General features: G+C 37.0%; 1 protein-coding gene and 1 long non-coding RNA gene across 5 annotated transcripts in view; one reads left to right on the top strand and one right to left on the bottom strand.

Annotated features, from left to right (window-relative positions):
• LOC309635829 overlaps window positions 1-25012 on the bottom strand; it is a 501182-nt gene that overhangs the window by 92455 nt on the left and 383715 nt on the right. The window lies entirely within an intron of this gene.
• Window positions 19396-25012, top strand: part of RTKN2 (rhotekin 2) — a 130383-nt gene continuing 124766 nt past the window's right edge. For 2 of the 4 annotated variants that reach the window (XR_014249009.1, XR_014249010.1), the window contains exon 1: window positions 19396-19728. Coding sequence is in view for 2 of the 4 variants with exons in the window: in XM_082407445.1 (XP_082263571.1) it covers window positions 19669-19728 (60 nt within the window). In the remaining 2 variants the exon portion in view is untranslated. The remainder of the gene's footprint in view (window positions 19729-25012) is intronic. The other 2 variants (XM_082407445.1, XM_082407444.1) reach the window with 2 other exon arrangements.

Genomic DNA, 25012 nt, shown 5'->3' on the forward strand with positions numbered 1-25012 from the left:
AGTAATCTGACTGAGGTATTCTTAACCTGTCACCATAGGATCTGTCCCAGAAGAACTTTTCTTTCCTCAACTTTAACCTCCTTACATTATTTCTGCTTCCTTACTTTCTCCTCTTCACTTTCTGAACTTTACTGTACTGTGCAGTGGTGGTGCAATAGGGGCTTAGTAATTCAGCTTTTCACAGTAAGTATAGTAAACACGTTCCAGCATGTAGGTAAATGAGTGTGAATGGATCCTCGAAGCCTCAAAGGAAGGCCAAGAGAATTTTAGCTTTCAGAAGATGTATTATCAAAACAAAACAACTCAGGAAAGCACCAAATGAACTTTTGACTTTAACAACATAGCTTCTTGGAGAACTCACTTGAGAGAAAAACAGTAAAATGTATGCCTGGGAAATTAGTTGTTAGTTATAAGGCAGTTAATTTTAGGGGAACATTTTCCAAATGTGATCATTTTAATTATGTTATTCAGTGTTTAAGTCTTTTTTTCTGGCAATAATTAGAAAACTGGGTAAGTTGTCACTTCATTTCATCATTGATCAAGATTAGTAATTCTTCGTTTTTAGGTCTTTATTGTATCAATTGGAGATATTTGTAACAAGAAGTTATAATAGAATAATCAGATTCTAAATCTGTAAAGAACCTTGGAAAAGTTCTATCCACCCTTTCCCTACTTCCCAATCCACACCCTGTTAATTTCCTGATGTGAATACAGAGAGGCTAGAACACTTGTCCAAGGCCACTGGCAGAGTTGGAAGTAGCCTAGACTTAGCCAAATGCATCAAGAGTTTACCTGCCCCTCTGACTTAGCTCATGGTGTTCTCATCATCTCAATTTTTTAAAACTTGGTTTTCATCTCACCCACTCTTGGAAAGTTTTTTGGCAGAAACTGATGCCTCTCCTTTGCCGTTCTCTTGTAAAACCATGACACGCAGTGCACATGGCATTTATCTTCTATGTTGTAATCACGGATTTCCCTTTATCTATCTCCCTCACTAGACTGGGATGACAGGTATTGTGTTCTGAAATTCTGTATCCTCAGCACCTATGTAATATCCTGGATTGTTCCAGGAAAGGATATAGAACTCAAGTCAGATTCATCTGACTAAATCCTAGGACTGCTTTCAGAACTCTTTTGAAGGAAGTTATCCTTAGGCTGAAACCATAGCAGTAAATATGATGTTAGTCTGAACCTGCCTGGGGCCACTACCTGGAGCCTGATAATGAAGCCAACACTGAGGAAAACAAGAGTTGTGAAAAAAACAGATAAATATTTGTTAATATCCCTCAAGCTTCTGAACATTGCGATGCTTGAAATCAGCAGTATCAATTAGAATGCTTTGGGCTATAAATAAAGCATTCCATTACAATGAGCATTTCTTTTCCTCATATAACAAAGAGTTCAGGGGCAGATTGTTCTAGCAATGACTCAATAGATCAAATTAGGGCTCTTGGCCCACACATCTTGTCCAATCACTGCAGCATCACATCTTCACACAACCATGTCCGAAGACAAGAAGGAAAAGTGGATTCTCCTTAAGGACTTTCTCTTTTTATAAAGAAGGAAAGTTTTTTAAGGGCCCTAAGTTGACTTCTCCTTATGTCTCACTGGCCAGGATTGAGTCACATGCTCATATCTAGGTCAAGGGAGGCTGGGTAAGGGCAGATCTGTCATTTTTCACCTCCACAGTGAGAGACAGTCTCTTCCAGCAAGTAAAAAAAATGGTAGTAGGGGGAGGTAGACCACTAGCAGGGTCTACAACACTGATTTTCCACGGGTTTTTCAGGTACATGAGGAAAAATATTTAATTTATTTAAGACTCTTTGAGTCAGTTTCTGTCCCTTACAACAAATCACGTATAACAAAATATTTCATTTTACACATTTATCTTTTTATTATAAATTTTTTAATATTTAAGATAAATTTCTTATAAATTATATACCATTTCCAAAGAAATAAAAAATTATAAAGATTATAAAGGCTATTTTTTTTTTTGCTGTCCATATTTTCAGGAGACCCAAACATTCATGTATGTTAAGTAGAGCATTCATGCACTTACTGAGAAGATAATTGAGCTATTATCTCACAAATAGGGTTTTGGTACAATCTCAACATAAAATCAGTTAATATTTTATAGGATTATTCACTGTTATCTTGTTTTTGATCTCTGCGATTAGAATTTAAGATTAGTGTGCTCTTTTATCCACCACACATTCTGCAAATGCATGTCATTCCATTGCTCACTGTTTAAAAGAAATTCACAGAAGAAGAACATAGAGTATAAAGACATAAAAGCTGTACTCAGTTGACTGGCAGAATTGGGACTCAGAAGTTTTCTGTACTTCACAAAAAAAAAAAAAAAAAAAAACTTGGCCACTTCCAGTAAAAAATGTATTTCTTTAGTGTATTTTTCAGTGACTAACTTTTAAAGACTTGAACCATTTGTAAATTAGATATTCTTTCCAATTTTTTTTCTTAATGATGTTGCTTTATTTTTTTTAAAAGCCAGGACAGATGGCTTTTTTATTTTCAAATTTAATTATAGCTGTACATGTGAGAAGCAAACTTGTCACTGCCTTTTGCATGAATTTTCTCAAAATTTTGCAGACAATTTTATACATACTAAATTTTCTCAGGTTTCATAATGGGTTCAGAAAATAGATATCAGCAGGACAGCTGGACAGATTTGGAATGAGTAGTATTAAAAAATGTGCTTTGTACCCCAATCACAATTACATTGAGATATCAAACTCTTATGAGTATAATTATATTTTAGTGAATAAAAATATAATCTGATCAGGGAAGCAAGGTGAATGCTAATCCTAATTGCAGTTTTTTTTTTTTTCAAAGAAACTTAATTTAATGGATCGACTATTTGTTTAGCTTCAAAACATGTTCATTTGGCTTGAGGCACACCCTGACAACAAAAAGAGTGGGTGATCATTTTTACCGAGGAGCTCTGAGAAATGGAAGAAAAAGAGACATCTAAAAGTCTATACACATAGACTTAATATAACTTGAAGCAGAATGACACTTCATGGGAAAAATCTGAGCTTTTTTTACCAGCTTCCATGAACCTCCAGGAGACCATGGCGTGCAAATAATTGCAGTTTTGAACTCTCTTTAAAGTCATTCAAAATTTTAAAAAATCTATGGTATATCTCAAATCATATGTTAAAAATCATTAAAATTGATGTAATTAATGTCAACAATTACTGCCTAAAATGTGAAGATGATAAAAATATTTAGACAAACTGGAAAAAGTTGGGGAAAAAATCAAGCTTGAACTTGACTGGGCCTCTGGAGTTTCTCAACCTTGGCACTGTTGGCACTTCGAGCTAGATAATTCTTGTTGGGGCAGGGGGCCTTTCCCATGTATCGTAGGATAGTTAGTAGCATCCCAGGTCTCTTCCCACTAGGTGCCAATAGCACTCACTTCCAGTGTGACAACCAAAAATGTCTCCAGGCACTGACAAATGTCCCCTGGGGGCAAAATTGCCCCCCCTACCCCCCATTGAGAACCACTACTCTGGATCCAACTACCAATTTACAAGAAATTCAGAGGACAGAGGAACGGGAGATGCAATCAACAAAATATACTCTGTGGGAAATTCTACAGATCAAATGACCTTGTTTTTTCTACAAATAAATTGCAAGAAAGAAAGAAAAAGAGATTAAAAGAGACTTAAGAGGCATCAGCCAATTGCAATGTATGGAACGTATTTTCACCCTGATTCCTACAAAGTATAAAAATATTGTGCAACAATAAGAGAACTATGAACCCACTGAATGGATATTTGATAATAGTATGGAATTATTGGAATTGTGTGATTGTGGCTATGTCCCTAAAAAAAGATTTTATCTTTTAGAGAGCCTACTGAAATACTTTCAGAAGACATGATATGGAATTTGGGATTTGCTTCAAGGTTGATCCAGGAGGGCTGGGGCTGGGAGGAGGGGGCAACTTAAATAAAACAAGACTGATTATGAGTTGATAGTGTTGAAGTCAGGTGATGGGTTCATGAGAATTCACTTAATTAGTTTCTTTTACTTCGGATTATGTTTAATATTTACCATAATAAATAAGTTAAAAATATTTAGACATGTCTTTTCGAATAGTTTTAGCCTCATACACTATCCCTATAGTAACAGCTTAATTTTTGTACTGAGTTATCAATTAATAAGTTAATTGCCCAGAGAAGAACACAATGCATTTGCTTTCATCTATATTGGTTGGCTCTATTGATCAACTTAAAATTATTGCTAAATCACTGTCTTATATTAGGTAGACAGAACAAAATCTGACACAATGCTCAGTATAGTTTTCAGGTAGTGTCCCCCTCAACCCTGGGGTCCCACAGAAGTACTTTCAGAAATATTTGATTCAAATTTCACTTTTTAAACACTTTTCCCAATTATTTTTTTAAAACTGTCATTTAAAAAAATCCAACTTGGAGATTTACCTACCTGTTAGCATATAAGTAAAGTTAACTTGATTTTCCTGACACTGAAGAGTGAAGTTACTTCTGCCATCACTGTTTAATTGAGTAAAGAACATACTGCAATTGCAAGGTGAGTGGTTGAAAAGTAGTACAATTTCCATTACTAGTTTGTGTGAATTCAAAATTTCTCAGCGTTTTGTAACCCTCCCCAAATGCAAATATTTAAAGTACCTTATGACTGCAACTTGCAATACTAATATCCAAATATTAATTTTTTGTTATCCTTCATCATTGTATAATACTATAGAAATGTTTTCAATTATACTAAAATAATTGTGTGCCAATCAAATGCCATATCATTTACTTTATACATTTGAAAAAGTAGTGCTAGAGCAAGAAGTTTGAATATCAATGTCCATGTAGAAAGAAAATCAGGAGACCTAGTGAGGCCTGGACATCAGGTTTGAGGAAACATACCAGATGCATCTGAGGCAGAACCACATTTCAAGAAATGAGGCCTTACATGTTAGAAATTTCATTCCAGTTAGAAGCTCCATAAGGTCAGGAATCACATCTGGGTTATTCACAGCTGTATGCCCAAACCATTACCAACAAATGGCTTGTGAGAGCTTTATTTCCCACCTGAATCTCCATTAGTTCCCACCAAGACACTCTAAATTCCAAATTAATTATTATTTGCAAAGTCTCTAATTCATAGTTTATATAAGTTTCTCGAAATGATAGTTATTATCTAAGCAAACAGATTCCAATTCCATTTTTAAATGTGGTAACTATTTAGAAAATGTAGAAAACACTTAGAAAAATGGCATGCTTTCCTAAGCATACCATTTATTCAGCATACTGGGGTCCATAGATACAATTTAAGAGTAGAAAAATAAGCCATGAAATCAAAGCCATTAGGAAAATATGTGCTACTTTTAAGTAATGTAGGTGAGAAAGGAATTGGCCCCAATTAAGTTAAATGATAAACTTAACATTAAGAATAACTGGTTGGGGGACTTTTCTGGTGGCACAGTGGTTAAGAATCTGCCTGCCAATGCAGGAATACAGTTCGAGCCCTGGTCCAGGAAGATCCCACATACCTCGGAGCAACTAAGCCCGAGCGCCACAACTACTGAGCCCGTGCGCCTGGAGCCCTGCTCCGCAACAAGAGAAGCCACCTCAGTGAGAAGCCCGTGCACCACAACCAAGAGTAGCCCCCGCTTGCCGCAGCTAGAGAAAGCCCATGCCAGCAATGAAGACCCAATTTAGCCAAAAATAAATAAATTAATTAAAAAAAAAAAGAATAATTGGTTGGTAGAATTTTCAAAAAAAGAATTGTGCTTTCAGGATAATGATCCTGCTTATCTTTATCCTGCAATTATTTTCACAATTTTTTCCATTTTATTATTCACCGGTAACTTAGCAATTGCTAAATGAAGTGGTAAATTCTATAAATACATAAAGGGAATGACCTTTCTCAAATACAGAAACTATGGAAGAGCTTAAGCCTCTGTCAAAAACCCAGCATCTCTTCAACATGCCTAAGATTCAAAGGTTTAATTCTTATTCAACATTTCAGATCTGTATTATTTACTATAGCTTGTTAGATAATATGACTCTTGCTAGTATTATCTCCTCTGCTAAAAGAAAATTCAAAGAGTTTGATCCTTAATCTCTTGGACTCTAGCCTAAATTAATGACAGATTTGTGTACCAAACATGAAGTCATAAAGATCCAAACCAGAGTACAAAATAATTTAAAAATTAAGGATGTTAATGTCCCCTTTTATACTTTTAGCTAAACGTCTTGAAAATAAGTTTCCCCTAATCAATAGTGTAATAATGAGAATGATGTTTGTACCATGAAGTCAAATATGATTAACTTCAGAGTAAATCAATTTTACAAAATTTATTAGAAGTAGAACTAATAAAATTACTGTGGTATTATCATATTAGTATATGATAATTAAAGAGAAAATGAGCATATCAAATTTAAAGGATCAAAACATGATTTATAATATCCATAAGGATTAATAACTTACAAGAGAATCACTCATTTCTTTAAACAGCTTTGGTTTATTAAAAACTAAAAGTGTGAAATGACTAGCACTCATTTCATATTGACCTATTTTAGAAAAAAAGCAAGTTGATTATTAGGAAAGCAAATGAGAGCCAAGAGAAATAATCTATCCTAATTGATTATTAGTTAATTTTGACTGGTTATTCTTGCTAGACATTTGTATGAAATTATTAACATTGAAAGTACTTCAATAATTTAGCCAAGTATTTGACACAAGTTATTTTAATGATACATGAAAGACATCTTGTTAACATTCTGGAGTGAATAATGTTATTCCTACAATCATAAATATGATGATCATAATAATAGATTCAGATTTGTAGTCTCATTTTTTAAATTGATTACCATGGCATCAGACCGACATTTTATCTAGTTTTGTATAACCTTGTTAATTTGGGGTTTGTAGCCACAGAAATGAATAATAATGATCCCGAGGAATTATTTAATTCAACATACAGAATTTTATAAAGTATATGGGAGAATTGAGGCTGAGGGTGAAGGTGGCAAGGCTTTTTCTTATACTTTTCATCTGAAAAATCAAATACATAAAATTAAGCAGGTAAAATCCTATGTTGGTTATACTTCTAATGGAAACCTTTCTCTAATAAAACCTGAAAATGAATTCAACAACACTGAGGCTGACTCTTGACTTTAGGGAGAGAGAGATGTGACTACTGATCAAGAGCTCTATCTTAAAAGCTAGATTATGCTTTATTTTTGAAAAGAAAAATTGCTGCTACTGCTAGGAAGAAAAATATTACTTTCTCAGTGGACAAATGAATATATTTGTTTTTTGGTTAGTGCAGCTGTACCATAGTGCAGTCAAGGAAGCATTTTATTTAAAAGACATTACAGCTGTCACGACCCCTGAGCTCCTGGTGATTAATGAATCTTATATAAACTATGAAAATTGGATATGGAAGACTGGAAAACAAGTGGCACAGCAGGATCTTCAATACTAGGCATCTTTTCCTTCTCATTCTTTTCTTTCCATTTAACTGTCTACATGTCCAATAGGACATAACTTTTAGGCTCACAGCCTGAAAGAGAAACCATAGCAGGAGCCTTTCATATATTTCTGTTGATGTTGATGAACATGAGGAGATGGCCATTGGGGAAATCATAAATTGCTACCTGGGTGAAACCTTTACCAATACTGTAAGCAGTCATTTTAAAGTGATGGAAAATTATGGTAGCCAACCATTAACAACCAATTCATGTCCTTCAGTAAATGTTATCATCAAAAAGGCCACATCAGAAAACCACTTTATGAAATGTTCTTTTGTCGGATATAGGAATTGCACCTTAAGATGCCTTATAGTATATATCAATGTTTATACAAATACATAATAAATGAAAGCTAGCAATTTATCATATTACTAAAGATCTTTAGGAAGAGATTGCCAGTATGCCTCAGTAGCATATTAAAGGTATTTAATAAGAAGTAAATTCTTTGTTATTTTTATAACATTTTATAATCATTACATTGTTTCTATCCTCTTCTATAAAATTGTGGAATAGAACTAGATAGATAATCTCTAAGGCTTGTTCTAATTTCTAAAATTCTGTGATTGAATCTTTTTTGCTCTGAAAGTCCTATAGTACATTTTAGTAATAGTCACAAAAATTCTGACCTGATAAGCCATAAAGAATTGACATCAACCCAGATCTTTTTTGCTAACATTGTTACACAATACATTTTATTCTATACCTTAGAAAAACATAGTATAGCATCTATCTTGTTCATCTGGTGATAATTACTAAACCATTCTCATATTCAAAATATGTATTGTAAGATCTTCTATTTATTTAATAAATCTAATCTGTTATTCTATTAAGATGAATTTTCTGGGACAACCTACATTTTTTCAGGGGGAAATATTTTGTTTGAATAATAAAAGGTGATTGACATTATCAGTTTGAATAAAAAAGGTGATTAACATGCTTAGTCAACAATTAGTTTGTCTCCCCTATTAATGAATTAAGGCATAGAAAAAAAATAAGATAAACTAAGGGCTTTTAAGAATTTTGAAAATTCTACAGACATCTTCAACTTATAAAACTTATATTTGTTAAAACTGCAGTATGTTAAAAATTAACTTATAGTAATCCTGATTTTGTTAACCATTATTTTAATTTTTTTAATTTTATGAATTTGAAACACAGTTAATAGAGGCAAATTTAGTTTCAGTAAATAAATATAATGTGCAAAAGGGGAAACTAATTTCACATCAGGTAATAAAATACATATCATTTTGTATGTAATTTCTATAATTAGCTTGAACATAAGAAACTATTAAGCAAAGATGTGAAGTAGAACTCAATTAAATAAAAACTATGCAGAAAAATAAGATATTAGGCACTGGGAAGAAAATTCTTTCAACAGGGAAACTACCTCATCTTTTCTATTTAGTATAAATATCCTTTCTCAGTACAGCAACATTTAAAAGAATATTTTGGTTAGATATTTTTCAAGTATAAACCAAGTGTATGATAAGTACATAGAATTCTTCAGAGTATTTAGAGCTACACATTAAGGAAGCTACACATTAAACCTGCATGTAAAATCTCGGGTTTTATTTATACTATGCTAGGGAGAAAGAGTGACATTGTTATACTAACATCTACAAAGCGACAAAATGAAACTCCAAAAGATGAAGATATTGTTAGGACCTAAAAAATACAGATGTACAGCTAATGACTATATGCTTTGGCATGCACAAATGTCCTTTCAAGAACTTAGAGCCACATTATTTGAGTTACAAGTGGCAAGTTTCTTGTTAATGCTGTACTATATACTATTCTATACTTTACTTATTTCAACTAAAGAGTTTAGTGCATGTTTTACAAAATGAATATTTTTCTGTAAGTAGCAGAGAAATGATTTGAAGAAGTAACTCAGCGTTTCATGTATAATTATTCATCACACATCATCATCATTACTGTGATAGCACCAGTCAACCTAGCACTTTATAGAATTAGCATGGAGCCGCACCCTACCTTCCTGGCCATTCATAACACAGCAAATGGCAAGCCAAAAATAACATTCCCATAAGACCCAGAATTCTCTCTCACGGACAGCTCTAGTGACCAGTTTACGGCCGTTGTTAACCAGTGAAGAACATCTCAACTGGCTCACACACTTTGCAAAGTGGTCAAAGGATTCTCCTACCTTTACGTTTTCAGAAAATAATAGAAACGGCATTTTTACAGGACTCTATGATTCATTCTTTCTAATGTGAGGATCTCAATGGAAGACAAGGGTCAAGCCCTTCGAACTCAGAATGCGGGGGTGAAGGAAAGGCAGATGGAGTTTGAAAACAAAGCAGTTTAATAAGCTTGACTCTGAAATTTGTGGTAAACAAGCCAACTCAGTGCTCACCTTGACATCACACAAAACAAAAATGTAATATATTCTAAGGCCAAAATAAACTTTTTTCTTCTAAAATTACCTTTGGTTTTACTTTTGTTAGTCACAACTTTTTAACTTACAATAAAATTTCAAAAGCATTAAAGACTCTTTAAAGAAGTTTATGGTTGTAAAAGAAGGTGTGCATAGTTATTTAGCTACTTTAGATGGAAATATTACTACTTCATGCTGAAATTATCAAGTCATTCATTCCACTGTTATCTGATTTAAATCTAGAGTTTTCATAACTTCCCTAATGTTTTCTTCTTGGGATTAGGATTATACAGGGGAGAATAAACCAATTCAGTGTTGTTAATTATACTACTGGCATATATTTGCACATGCTTTACATTTTTCAAACACTTTCACAAATAACTGGATACCAAAAAAAAAAAAAATCCAGTGACAAGGGAAGAATGATTAATCCTATATCGCAAGTGATGAAACTTACATTTACAGATGTCAAGTGACTTGGTGCATAGATATTCGGTGGCAGGGCTAAGACTATAGTTTAAATACCATCTCTTAGTTTGGTACTCGTATCAATCAGGATGCGCTAGGTAATGCTGTAGTGACAAACAATCCCCAGATCCAGAGGCTCAAAACAACAAAGATGTATTTCTTGCTCCTAATATATGTCCATCAATAGATGTCTGTGGGTTCTCCAGTTCTCTCACTCCGAAACCCAGGATTTTGTACCATCCACTATCTTTTAGGTTGCCTGTCACTGGGACAGAGGGAAAGAAAATTATAGCAAATCACATACTTTCTCTTAAAGCTGCTGCACAGACACTTCTGCTCATGGTTCATCAGCCAAAGCATGGCTCATAGGCACAGTTAACTGCAAACAGGCAAACCTAGGAGCAAGGGAACCAAACCAAAAATATTTTGTGAATGTCACTGATTACAACAGTCAGTCCTGTTAGGCACTAAACATTCAATTCACTCTTCTTCCTATAGGCAATATGTACTCACCTGTCCCTGAAGGAGAAAACCCAGAAGTGCCTTTCAATGAGAACATCAAGTTCAAAGAGCAGAATCTATGGGTGATACAGTGTAGTCCCTACGTCAGGAAGAAACATGCTTCATGTCTGAGTGTGGCTCTGCTTGATCCAAAAAACTTATGAACTAAAAAGGCAAGTCATCAGTTCCCTAAACATCCAGTATACACTGGTAAACTTGTGTTCAGGGTAACCTCAATAACTATTCCCTGGAGAAAAATAGGAGACACAGCAGTTGCTGGTGTGTAGCAGGTGTGAAATCCCAGTAGGCAGATATTGTAAGGATCCTTTATCCCAAGACGAGAGAAATGTTCCTTGATTAGACCCGGAAGGGGCTTCCCAGTCCATTTATTCTCCATGGCTCTCTGTTCTAACCTTTGAAAAATGCTGTCTTTTCCATTTTCCGTTTTGGACACATTCAAAGTGAGCATCAGAATATGACCTTGTTAGGACACTGAGCAGCTTCTTCAGGTGGCTACATGTGCAGAAGGAGAAAAGCAAAGATAATATGGTGAGTTTTCCTTAAAATCAAGTATGTGCAATTTGACTGCTTTTTATTCTGTAATTATTTACTTCTTATATTTGTGGTGTTCAAATACACTTTCTTGTGGACTTCTATATCAGCAGCATGGTGGACTTCATGAATAATGGTTCCTCTCACTATTAAGTTTGCATGAAACATAAATTTTGCATAAAATATAACTTTTGTAGCATTGCTGAGATCTCCAGAAAGAAGAAAAATCTCTAAGGGACTAAAATTAGAATAACAACAAAAATAACCAACCAAACAAAAAAACCTTGAGTTGAAACCAGAGCTGTAAGCTATACGTGCACACATGCATATGCACACACACACAAAGGGTTTTGCTTTGTCACTGGCAAGTAGAAGGACCTGTACCTGAGAACCTTATATTAAACTTAAGAATCTGGCCTGACTGGTCTTAGGTACCTAGAGCCTTTTGGCTCCAAGCAGAAGCATAGGCAAATCCTCTCTGGAAAAAAGTCGAGATTAGCTGAATTTGAACACAATAAATACGACGATGGAATAAGGTTTAACCTCTGTCTAATTGTGGTCCCTGAATGACAGAATAGAGAGAACAGAGGAAAGGCAATTTTTGAAGAGTTAATGCTTAAGAATGGAGAAAATAAATCCAAAGTTACAAGCTGAACAATGTATACTTAGTGAGATAAAGAGTTAAACGTTTGAAACATTTCCTTTAAAATCGTGAAGAAAACAAATATGCCCACTATCACATCATTTAACACTATAATGGCTGCCTGTCTCAGCCACTGCACTAAGTCAGATAAAAAGAATAAGGAAAATTAGAAAACAAAGAAACAAAATTGTTATTATTCACAATGAGTCATTTACATAGAATACCCCCCCAAAACCTACAGACAATTTATTGGAAATAATAAGAGAATTTAGCAAGGCATCTGGATATAAAACCAGAAGATGAAAATCGGTTTTATTTCTATATACTAACCACAAATCGAAGACATATTTTTAAAGCATTATTTCCAATAGCAAGAAGAGATACATGGAATCCAGAAATGGAACAAAAGATATGCGAGGCCTATGTGGAAAAAACTGTAAAACTTTAGTGAAAGACATTAAAGAATCTAAATTTGCAACATATGTGATGTTCACGGATAGGAATGCCCAATAACCTAAATATATCATTTCCTTCTAAATTCAGTGCAATTCTAATAAAAATTCCAGTAGGCTTCTTTTTTATTTCTTTGGAACTTGAAAAGCTGATTCAAAATGTTTTGTGAGAGAGCACAGGCCTAGTATGTTGGCTGGATACTCTTGAGACGGAGAAAACAATGGTGCATATCCAGAAAGAGAACCTTAAAAGAACCAAAGCAGGAAGAGAAGGGTTTGTCTTTAACCTAACTGATGGCATTAATGCGCCTAAAGAAAATAGTTACCTAGAGAAGGAGCTGGGTTTGTTTTGGAAACTAGGGGTGCATATGAGAGACTGTGAGGGGAGGTGGGGAGTGGAAGAAGCAGAATTAGAAAAATTTGAGGAGGTGAGACTGCAGGTATGCCCTCTGTTAAACATAGATGGGTCTGAGTATTGTAGCGTGATGCTATTAGATATGTAAGTCAGCAGTTTTCAAACATTTTCGTGCAAAACACGTAAAAGAATTTTTAAAAACTTTTTACCCCTTACATATTTTTTAAGGCGGCATCTGTTATGTTTTAGCATACATCTAAATAGTTACAAAAGATGTAATTGCTGATGTATTGAAAAAAATATAATTTAAAATTTAAAACATATTTATTTAGTGTATCCAGTGGAATCCAAAATGTCAAAGACCCAGCCACCATTTAAATATATGAACAACTTAATCTATAAGTTGGAAGTTTTAGTGTTCCTTTTCCTACTTGAACTTGTATTTTTATTCCACTTCCTCCACAGAATTTTATGCTCGTATAAAATATTTTTATGCTTGAGGGGTCTTTATTGCTCATCCTATCATGTTTCTCTGCAGCAAACATATGCATGTTAATTGGAATTTTATACATTTTTACATTTCATGTAAAAATAAGATTTAACTGTCAAGAGTTTTCTTTTGGGTTGCATTATTAAAATTATTAGTAGTACACAATTGATAAAAACAAAATAAGTATATTACAAATTATAATGGATCAATATTAAACATCAAAAGTGAAATTTTCCTGGCAATGAACCTCATAATGAGATGGATGAGCCTCTTCTTCCCTCCAATTAGTTTATGTATCCATGGGTGAATATTAAATAATGCTAGAGTGAGCCAGCTTTCAACATCAAGTCCACATCTGGTTTTCATTTTTATAAACGTAAGCCCTAAGCCTGTGGTTCATTGCTTATAGCAACATCAATACCAATAAATTTAATTGTCCCTTTGGCTCCCAGATGGCTTTTATACCCTGGGGCATGCAGTAGGAATGGGTAAAAGTGATGCCTTTCTTTTGTCAAGTGGGAACAGGTGGCTGTGAAAAGGGGCCTTATGTGAAGCCTAGAGAGCAGGCAGGTCGTTAGGATGGGGAACATAAGTTGAAGATGATGATGATGATTCCTTTAAAACTGCCCAAGCCTATATAAACCCTGAAAAGGTCTTTGTGTGCTATAGTTTGTGGTTCACTGATTCAAGTCCTAAAACCAATTCCTCTGGCTGATTTGCTTGCTCAGTATGGAGCCCTCTGATTTTAACGCCATTCGAATGTCCTTAGGCCTGTGTGTAATATGCATGTCACGTTAACAGTAATAACTCAAATTGCACCTAATTTCGTCCCCATCTGCTGACAGAACCTCTCATCCTTTGCACATTCCACCCACCCAACCCCCCACCCAAGCTCCTAAACAGCGGCTCTTAAGTGTTCACAGATAAATCCACATGGCCAGTTCTTGTCTCTCACTGGGCATGGGCACCAATGCGTTACGGTTGTACTTCTAACTTTCACGTAGTATAAAATGTACTGGAAATGAATTAAATGTAAATTAAATTTTGTAAGCCAAAAAATGTATTATTATTTTGTCAAGTAAGTATCTTTTAAAATACCATACATTATCACCATTGTTTAACTTGTACAAGAATATTTTAAATGTTTTAGAAGTATTTCTTATTATGAAATGTTTAAGACACACAAAAGAATATATGTAACATTTAGGTAAGTTACCAGGTAAACCTTAAAATGAATACATGTGAACCCATCACCCAACATAAGAATTAAAGCACTACCATTACTAAAGCATGCTCTGTTTCCATCCCATCCCACTGCCTTTCTCCCAGAGATAGTCACTATCCTGAGTTTTGTTTTTAGCACTCTCTTCCTTTTTAAATATAAACTTTAAATACATACATAACTATATGTATGTATTCCTAAACAATGTATTGTTTAGATTCTCTTATTCATCTTTATAAAAATTATGTATTTTATGTACTCTTCTTCAACTTGCTTTCTTCATTCAGTATTTCTAAGATTCAGCCATGATGTTACATGTATCTATGGTTCATTCATTTTTGTTGATATATAATATTCCATTGGGTAAATCACCACAATTTTTTTACCCATTCTCCTGAAATGAGCATTCGGATTGTCTTAATATTTTTGTTATTACAAGCAGTGTTGCTGGTGCACATTTGCAAGAGTTTATCTAAGGATATATAGACCTAAGAGTGGAATTGCTGGGTATTCACATTTTCAACTCTGTAAGATAGTTCTGAATTTTTTTCCAAAGTGATTGAACAAAGTTACATCCCCTCTACCAGTGATAATATCTTCTTGATTTTCATTTTCACCAATCCTTAGTATTATCAAACTTATTATTTACCAATCTAGTGACTATAAAATATTATCTCAATTTTACAGATTAAAACTAATGATAAAGTTGAGCAACTTTTCACATTTTATTCGCCATTTGGATTTACTGTCCTGTAATATATGCCTACCATAACTTTTGATCATTTTCCACTTGGACTGTTTTTGATTTGTAGGAATTCTCCCTATATAATCTAGGTATTATTTTTCAGTGGTGGGTAATATATCTTGAATATATCCAACCCTATTCACATAAGCTTTTCTCATTCAGTTCTCAGTGTTCCTCAGGTCCTGTACATTTGCTCATAGGTACTGATGTTTTCTTCCTGCAGTAGCAATGCCTCATGTTTATGTGGGATAACCAGTTTACAAAGCACTCTCACAAATCTTATCTCATTTGAGTCTCTCAACAACTTCTAAAAGAGAAGTTGGGTATTATTATACTTGTTTTATAGATAAGGACACTGAGTGGCTTGCCCAAGGTCATAGGGCTAATAAGTCCTCAGACTCTGTACTCCATATCCTCCTTATGATTATATGATGCTTCAGCTGTTTATAGATTATGGCTTATTCATTTAAGCAAATACTGCACTTCTGCTTAGCATCTTTACTTCAGTTCCTTCTTTTTTATGTTTATAATTCAAGATACAGCTCTAGTCTATGAAGTTCATTCTAAATTCATTACCTACAAGATAATGTCGGTATCCAGATGAGTAAAGGAAGCACCAAGATGATTTTTCAATAGGGTTTTTAAAAAAAGAATGTCCAGGAGGATACTAGAAACCACGACAGTTACCTGTTCTGGGGCAAATCACATTTTTGAAAGTAATGGGTCTATTATGTAAGAAAGCTGATTTCAAATTCAGTATTTTTCTTTCTTTTGGCCTTTTAGAGAGTTAAAAAGAGGAATACAGTGAATAAAGAGAAGAAAAATATACTTTAATATTTATTAGTATTATCTAAATTGGCTGTCCTATTTATGTCAAGTACTGATTTTCTATTTATTTATTAATTACTAAATACTATTTATTTGTTGTATTAGCTATAACTAATACTTATAATTAGTATTAAATGTTGAACTTCTAATGGGAAGTGATATTGATAGGATAGTAATTCCATCACTCAAGCTCTGGCTGAAGCTCCTACACCTGGGCAGTTGAGTGAGAATCCACCTACTGTGGGAGCCCAAGAGGGTGGGATGTTAGCTCTCAAAAGAGAGATGCCCAAGTGTTACCTGTCAAACATTTGAGATGGTGAAATGTAGTACTTCTTACTTTCTGGGAGTTGTTAAATTTGTTCATTCATTCACCCTCAAGCTGATCAAACTACTGCATGTGAAACCTTTAATCATTTGGTAGTTTTCATAGATTTTTCAATTTTTATGTACATCACATACACCAGAGAAAACTATGTTTGATGAAATTAGCAGTAATAAGAAAGGACCTGAGTATAAATAAAGAAATAGCATTCCTACTCTGAGGTATTTTAATCACCATATAATAGTTGTATCTTAAGCACTTCCTGGGTACATCCCTTGATGAATAATAGAGATAGAACCTCATTGTATCTTCTTCTCCAAAGAGAAAAGTTTTAATAGCAACTGTCTGTTCTACAGATAATGACTAAATATGACCTTTCCTAGGTCTCTTTTTTCTAGTGTAAATGCATCTCCAATTATATACCTAGTATTTACTCATCAAATATTCCTACATCAGTGTCCAATTTAAAATTTGTTGGCTTGCTATTTTATTTTTGATTAGTGGCATTTTTGCTACTTTAATTAGGGTACTGAGCATCACCGTCAGTACTAAGGTTCTTGTTTTTGTTTTTCTTGGGTCTTGCTTTTTTGGCACATGTGAATTTTGTTTCGTATAAAACAAAATGACTTTCTCGTGGTCTCTGATGATGGTCTCCTTTAAAATTAAAGGAGCATCTGGTTTTGGTGTGGGGATGATCCACGATTACGTTGTGACTGATCTATATTAGTTACTTGTACATTCTTTTTTTTTTTTTTTTTGGAATTTCACAAGGGGAAAACTACAAGTAAGGAGTTTTATATAATTAAATTTGTTACAGATTTTCATGTTCAGGATAAACGATTTTTCAACCTTGGGTGAAAATACTTGCATCAGTTTAATGTGACTGTGTTTTACCTTAGGACAACTGTTGCATGCCAATTTGCGCGTGCACGCGCCTTTGTGTGTGTGTGTGTGTGTGTGTGTGTGTGTGCGTAAACACAGTTAAAACTGAGTTAAAAGATGTAAATTTAAAATTGGTTGTGTATCTAATCTGCCCCAGGTTCAGTAAATAAACAATTCTATAAAAACAAACAAACAAAAAAATGGTTGGCTTGGTCCTGTTTCCATGAAGTGATGGTTTCTCTAAGTATTTTGTTCTGAGTCTGAGAGCTGTGTATATGAGAAATAATATATGGCTGATAACGAGTACCCTGTGTGTATTTGAGTCAGGTACTATACTAGGCTCATAAGGCTCACTTTGAATAGGGGATAATTATACCACAAAGTGGTAAGCATAAGAGAAAGGTGTGCATAAGGGGAGAAGGGTACCTAATGACTCTAGAATTCAGATCTGTGTTTGGAGAGAATGAGTTGAACTCTGTATTGGTAGTTTTGAACTCTACATATTTTATAGTTGTGTGTAAGGATATGGGTCATCCCTAATGACCCATACATTCCCAATGTAAGGGGAGAGCCATTCTTAGATGGGCAGCTTCTAGTGTCACCTGGTCCAGGGCCTTGAAGAGGCAAATTACCCTTTTGAGAGAAAGGGCATTCTTTACATTTTCACAAGTTCATCGCCAAACTAACTGGTTTAAAAAAGCCTTGTGGATAATGTGACCACATAACTTAATATCCACTTTGCCTAGGACAAGACAAGATTTGTGGGACATTGGGACGACAGACCCAAACAAGGACTGTCTCAGGCAAATAAACAATCACTTTATATATGGAATGAAAAGTGACCTAGGCCTTTATGAGGTGAGCTGGGAGGGTTGATTTAATAGATTCTACCCTCAGGAGAAAAAAATGTCAGAAGCCAAAGAGATTTCTGTTGCCTTTTCAAGGGAAGGACTGTGGATTTTTTTGTTGTTGTTTTTAATAAATTTGTTTATTTATTTATTTTTGGCTGTGTCGGGTCTTTGTTGCTGTGCACGGGCTTTTTCTAGTTGCGGCGAGCAGGGGCTACTCTTCGTTGTGGTGCGTGGTCTTCTCATTGCAGTGGCTTGTCTTGTGGAGCAGAGGCTCCAGGCTTGTGGGCTTCAGTAGTTGTGGCACACGGGCTCAGTAGTTGTGGCTCATGGGCTCTAGAGCACAGGCTCAGCAGTTGTGGCGCACAGGTGTAGTTCCTCTGCAGCATGTGGGATTTTCCCTGACCAGGGCTCGAACCCGTGTCCCCTGCATTGGCAGGCAGATTCTTAACCACTGCGCCACCAGGGAAGTCCAGGACTGTGGATTTTTAAAGAGCTTACAAAGGCCTGAAATCTTTGGCACTTCAATTTTGATTTTTAAAGATTCCATGCTTTGCCATTATATTTAATTCCCAATAATTAGTTTCCCAATATGATTAAAAGGGTCTTTATATTGGTCTTTAGGGACAGCAAGAAATGGGACTCTGGGGAAATGATACCTCATTCAGCTGTCACTTTGGACGTTGGTGGGGAAAGAGTAATGAAAGAGGTTTTTTGCAAGAAATAACAGACAACCCGGCTGGGGGGAGGGGCATCTGGAATTACAAAGAAACACTGTGGACAAAAGAAAAGGGCTTGTGAAATGCCTGACACGGTGTCTCACCAGCCTGATTAATTAATAAGGCCATGATCTCTAAGTGACCCCGGGTGACAATCTGCGCTGTGTGTTAGAGTGATCGCTGAGGGCAGTGTCATTTGGTTCTCTGGGAGTGAGACCACGCGTTGTCTGTGGGAGTCCAGGGACTGCAGCCTTGGGTCAGCCCACCCCGAGCGCTTTGGAGGGCCTACGGTGGGATGCAGGCCGAAAGCTCCCCGCGCAAAAGGCTGGCCTTGAAAACCAGCAGCCGAAATCGTGCACCAGGTCAGGTGCGCTCAGTGACCAGTTCTTTCCCCACGACCCCGCCCACTCCTGTCCCAGGCCCGCCCACACCCCAAGCATTGCCTTAAGTCGGCCCACCGCTCCCTATTGTCCAGCGGGCACTGAGAACTCGGGTCTCTGCAACCTTCAGGCGTGGGCGGCGCGGAGCGCGCCCACTGCGCGTGCGCGCGCCGGCTCGCAGGCCCCCCCCCCCCCCTCGCCCCCTCCCCTGCGCCGGGACTTGGTACGGCCGGGACGTCCCGGCGGTTGGCGTCCTCCGCTGTTCCAGCCAGGGGCGGGCTTTTCAAATCTTACCTTTGGAAGAGTGGCGGCGGCCCTGGCTGTGGCGCTGGTGATGGAGGGGCAGATCCTGAGGGGACCCGAGCTCCGCCCGGCGGGGCTTCCCGCCCAGCAGGTGAGTGAGGAAGGGAGCCGGCTTCAGGTCCTCAAGCGTTCGTTTTGCCTGGACGACGGGAAAACCCCCCCTTCGCGTCTCGTATTCCGCCGTGGCCAGGAACAAAGGACTAGGCGACTGCACTTTTGAGGCCCTAATGGAGCTTGGAAATCTCCCCGTTCCCGTCTCCCCACCCCCGCCCCCAATTTTCTTAGGGAGGAAACAGGCCTGGAATGGGGAAGCGACGCCGGAGTCTCGCAGCGCGTTTTGGGGCGCGCCTGTCCGCCGCCCCTCCTCCCAGGATTGGGACGCTTGTCTTTTTGCACGGGTGGGTGACGCAGGGGGAATGGGAGCCCCAGGATTTCCCGGAAGCCCACCCGAGGCCCGTGGAGGACACTTTGCTTATTACTAGATTCGATGCAAAGCACAATCACAGTAGGAGCTTTGTCTACACACAGTATAAACTTGGTGGAGCGGGGTGGAGAAGTAAACTGCAACCCCTGAACTTGAGAAAAAGTTGGTCTTATAGTGGATTCTTTTTGAATTGGATAGGAGAGAAGTTTGGTGTGTGGTATTTATCCGTGTAAAATGTGTGTTAGGAACCTTTCTACTTAATATAGTCCAACATTATTTCTTGGCAGTTATTAAAAGTTTATACTTTCCACTCTTAACCTTTAAAGAAAACTTAAAAGATGGGACTTCGAACTCTGATGTCTTTGAGCTGGATCTCCACTTCCAGTTTACTCTCCACCTTGTTTTACCTATTTTTAAAGTAGATTAAACCATATGAAATTCCGAGTTTTGTAGGTCAAAATTGGTAGAATATTAGCAATTTTGTATGGTCCCACCTATTATCTTTGCTTAGCAACCCATTTTCTTTTCTGTAAACCTTAGAACCCTCAGCAGATGCCAGACTGTTAGGAAGTCTCCATAATGCTGTGAAAAGGAAAGCAAGACCTTGAGTCGTTATGCAAAGAGGGCAGTAACTTTATCAGTAATTTATGCTGTGTTATGCCAGTATTTTCAAAAATTTCAAACATTTCGATGCAGAGTGTTTCTTTTCTGTTCTATCCTGTTATGTACTTTTGTTACCGAAATTGGGGCCCGGCTGCTGGCTGCCCAAAAGCCAATAAAGAGGCAAGATTGGTGGAAAGGAAAGTTTGCTTTGTTTTGGATGCCGGCAAAGGCCGGGGTGGGGTGGTGGGGTGCGGTGTTGGACGCCTGTCCAAAGGCTGACTCTCCCGCACTGACAACCGCTGGACATGAGCTTCTGTAGACAGAGGGAGGGGCCACATGTGGAAACGGCACAGCCAGCTCTGACAGCCGTCTTGAAATTGGTCTTGCAGTGGTCTGACCAGCGTCGTCGTGATTATTTTAAGCACAGTTAATCTTCAGTTCCAGGGTTGGTTGGTTCCCATTTCTTTGAGGCCAGTTCTCGGATTCTGGCAGCTTATGTCACGGCCGCAGTCTGGTCGCCATGTAGTTAACGGCCACCTGCTGAGGCTTTCAGTACCTATCAGACAGCTCCCAGGATGTGGCTCAGAATATTACCTATAGCCCTTGAGCAGGAACTGAAGGCCCGTGACTTGGCTTACTGACTAAATTATTATTGTTTTGTCCCGTTTGACTGCTTTTCTTTGCTTCTGCATATTCTCACTTCTCTGATTAAACTTATCGTTTGACTCAAGTTTTTCCACAGGCAAAAAGGCAGGCTGAGGACATGGGGGGCAAGGACCACAGGGTCCTGCTCCGTTTCCCTTTGATTGTACTAATTATTTTTTTAAATTTGGTTTCTAGTGAATTGGTGATCTTGAGGTTCTTGCACTTACCATGTAGGTGTTGGTGAGGCCGATGAAGTCTATTTCTTGAGCTGTGTGCACCAGTAAATGTTTTTGTATGGTACAAAAGAGATAAGAGGATAAGGTCATAAAAGAAGTTTAGCTACATGGAATGAAAAGAAATATTTAAATATACATAACTGCTGGATTATTTACATGTAGGAAAGTACATTACTTAAAGATTCTTAGGCAGCAACAAATTAAAATAATTGAGTTGTGGAATTCTTTCTGTTTGGATCTTGGAGAAAAATTGCAAACTAGTAATAGGTTTTAACCTAACAGGAATATTGAGGGTCAGTAAGAGAATTTTATACTTGACTAACACTGACTTTTTATTTGTGTTTCCTTTGATCCTAATGAACCTGCCATCAGATAGGGATAGCACCAAAGATTTTGAGATGGTCACTCACTAGTGTAACACCTCTACTCAAACCTTAGAGTCATCTGTGACTACTCACAGCATAGAATATTGGCTTTGGAGTCAGATTAAGGTAAAATCCAACTCTGTTTGTTGTGCAACCTTGAATAAGTTACCTGTCTTTTCTAAGTTGCAGTTTCTGCAGTTGTAGAATGGTAAACTGCTTATCACAGAAATTTGTTGGAATTTGAGAACCTCTTTAAAGTACTTACCACAGTACCTAGCACTCATACATGCTTGAGAGATGACTGTTTTTGTTATTATCTTTTGTCCCATTCATCTGAATGGTTGGGGCAGCCACCTACCTTTTCTTACAAATGTTTAAGCTTTTGAAATCTTTATAAAAATAAAATTCGAGAAATAATATTTTCTCATTGCAGAAAAGTAAACATAGAAACATGAATTTAAGAATTCTTTCTCCAGTTCCATTCCCCAGAATGAGCACTGTTAACAACGTCTAGACTTTTCTCTGTATGTAGACAATTCTTAAAATACACAAAATTTCTTTTGGAAAGAATGTATACTGTATATACTCTTCTGCAGTCTTTTTCATCTTGGTCTCTTAGCTAACATGGTTTAACTATACCCATTAGGTGGGTGATAGTTTCTATCTGGATTACTACAGTTTTCTTACCAGCAGCCCAACTTCTTTTTTTTTTTCTTCTTTTTTTTAGTCAGTGCTTAATTCCAACACTAAAGCCATTTTCTTCGTACTTCCTTTGTGCCATTCTAGCTCTTAAAATCTAGTATATTTCCATTTTCTACATTATCTAAGTTTGCACGTTTAAGTCATCTGTTTCATTCTTAGCCTTGCCCTATCCATTTATTTTTACCAGCCTGACTTTAAATACCTACGAGATAAGGCTTCTGTTTGACCTGATAGCAAGCCTTATTTAGAAAATTGAAGAAGAAATAACAAAAGGAAGGCTCTCTCCCCATTCTCCACTCTTCTTGGAGGCTTGAATTCACACACTTCTAAGAGGGATGCATACAGGGAAGCATGCTTTTGTCACGGGCCCTAGTCAGTCTTGACTCTGCCATTATATGGTTGAGGCAGTGATGATTTTCGCTCCCTGCTCTTCCTCTTTGAGGTCAGTAAGCATCACCATTGAGTGCCAGCCTCATTACATGATCACTGTTCTCACTGTGGTTCGCGCTAGACATCATCACTCCTAGCCTAGGAGCACTTTGTACCCCTTTTTAACTTAAAACAAGTCCTTTGACTCCATTATGTTTTTCTTGGTTAGAGTAGTTTGCTTGACCAGAGATGTTTTCTCTGCATGTAAAGTATAGATGTGTACTATATATTATAGTATATACTATACTAAAAGAACTTGTATGGGGGCTTCCCTGGTGGCGCAGTGGTTGAGAATCTGCCTGCCAATGCAGGGCACACGGGTTCGAGCCCTGGTCTGGGAAGATCCCACATGCCGCGGAGCAACTAGGCCCGTGAGCCACAATTACTGAGCCTGCGCATCTGGAGCCTGTGCTCCGCAACAAGAGAGTCCGCGATAATGAGAGGCCCGCGCGCCGCGATGAAAAGTGGCCCCCACTTGCCGCAACTAGAGAAAGCCCTCGCACAGAAACGAAGACCCAACACAGCCATAAATAAATAAATAAATAAATTAAAAAAAAAAAAAAAAAGAACTTGTATGGAGAACACAAAACTGGCTAATACAATGGTCTTTTTTTTCACCCTGAATGCGTTAAAAAAAGAAACTAGCACAACATTTTAAATCAACTATACTCCAATTAAAAAAAAAATGCATACACTTAATTTATCCCTCTTCTGTCAGCCCTCCCAGATCCACATCCACTCAGTGTAGAGCAGGGGAGGTAAGGTCATAGTTTACTAAGTATGTTCATTTGGCTGGGTTAGGGATCAGCAAACCACTTCTGTAAAAGGACAAATAGTAAATATTTTCAGCTTTGTGGGCCACAGTCTCTTTTGAAATTATTCAGCTCTGCCTTTGTAGCTTGAAAGTAGCCATAGACAATACAAATGGGCGTGACTGTGCTCCAGTACAACTTTATTTACAAAAACAGGCACTGGCCAGGCTATAGTTTGCTGCCCCCTGCTCTAAAGGACAGAATTCTAATATAATATGTGCTAGCTATAGCTCATTTCCTTACTGAATATTTAATCTTAAAAATACTGTAATTTTTTTTAAACCCTGACTTTACATTTCCTTTCTCCACTATATCCCAAACCTCTCTACTTTTATGAAGTCTTTATCAATAAGGGATGAAGAAAGACGATCTTCATTTACCAGATGGAAACCTTAGAAGTCCAAACTGATTCGTTAGTGTTGTCTCTGGCCACCTACTGGTTTCTACAGGTTGTTGCAACTTTCCAGATGGCTGGCGAATTTCAAGTAGTGCAGCCCTGGTTCTCTGCGGTGGCTGTGCACTGAATCACCAGAGGAACTTAAAAAAAAAGAGCAGGTTCCACCTCCAGAGATCCTAATTGTTTTGGGGGTAGGTCATAAGCTTAGGTACTTTTGTAAGGCCCTTCCTCTCTGCCTGAGGTGATTCTAATGTGCAGCCAGCTTTAAGAAGGACTGTGCTAGTCCTTCAACTGGCTGCCTGACTGTAGTATTTGAACTGGCTGCCTGACTAGTATTTAAAAAGCAAACTTGAATTTAATGGCACCAGATGGTATTCGTTTATATTTGAGTTGTGGGGTAAAGTTATTCATCCCACTTTCAAGTTTCTCCCTAAGTAGACTCTCCAGTACTAACCCGCCTGCCAGAGTTTATTTCTATAGACATATGGGTCACATAGATAATTCGTATAATTGATTACTAATTACATTAAAGAAGAATTTACTTTGGGACTGACAAGTCATAAAAAGATGAGATGGAGTTGTTGAAATTCAGTCGTGTAAAGAAGGAAAAGCAGCAAATGACTACATTTATATAGTACATGTTTTGAGTTATACTACAAAAGAAGGTTTTTATGTGGCGATTACATGATGTAATTACAGAAGGTAATTAAACAGATCTGTTTTCTGCGTGTGAATAGTACATTTGATTGATTTGGATAATCA

The sequence above is a fragment of the Balaenoptera borealis genome (assembly GCF_965194805.1).
Source record: "Balaenoptera borealis genome assembly, chromosome: 10".
Classification (NCBI taxonomy): Eukaryota; Metazoa; Chordata; class Mammalia; order Artiodactyla; family Balaenopteridae; genus Balaenoptera; species Balaenoptera borealis.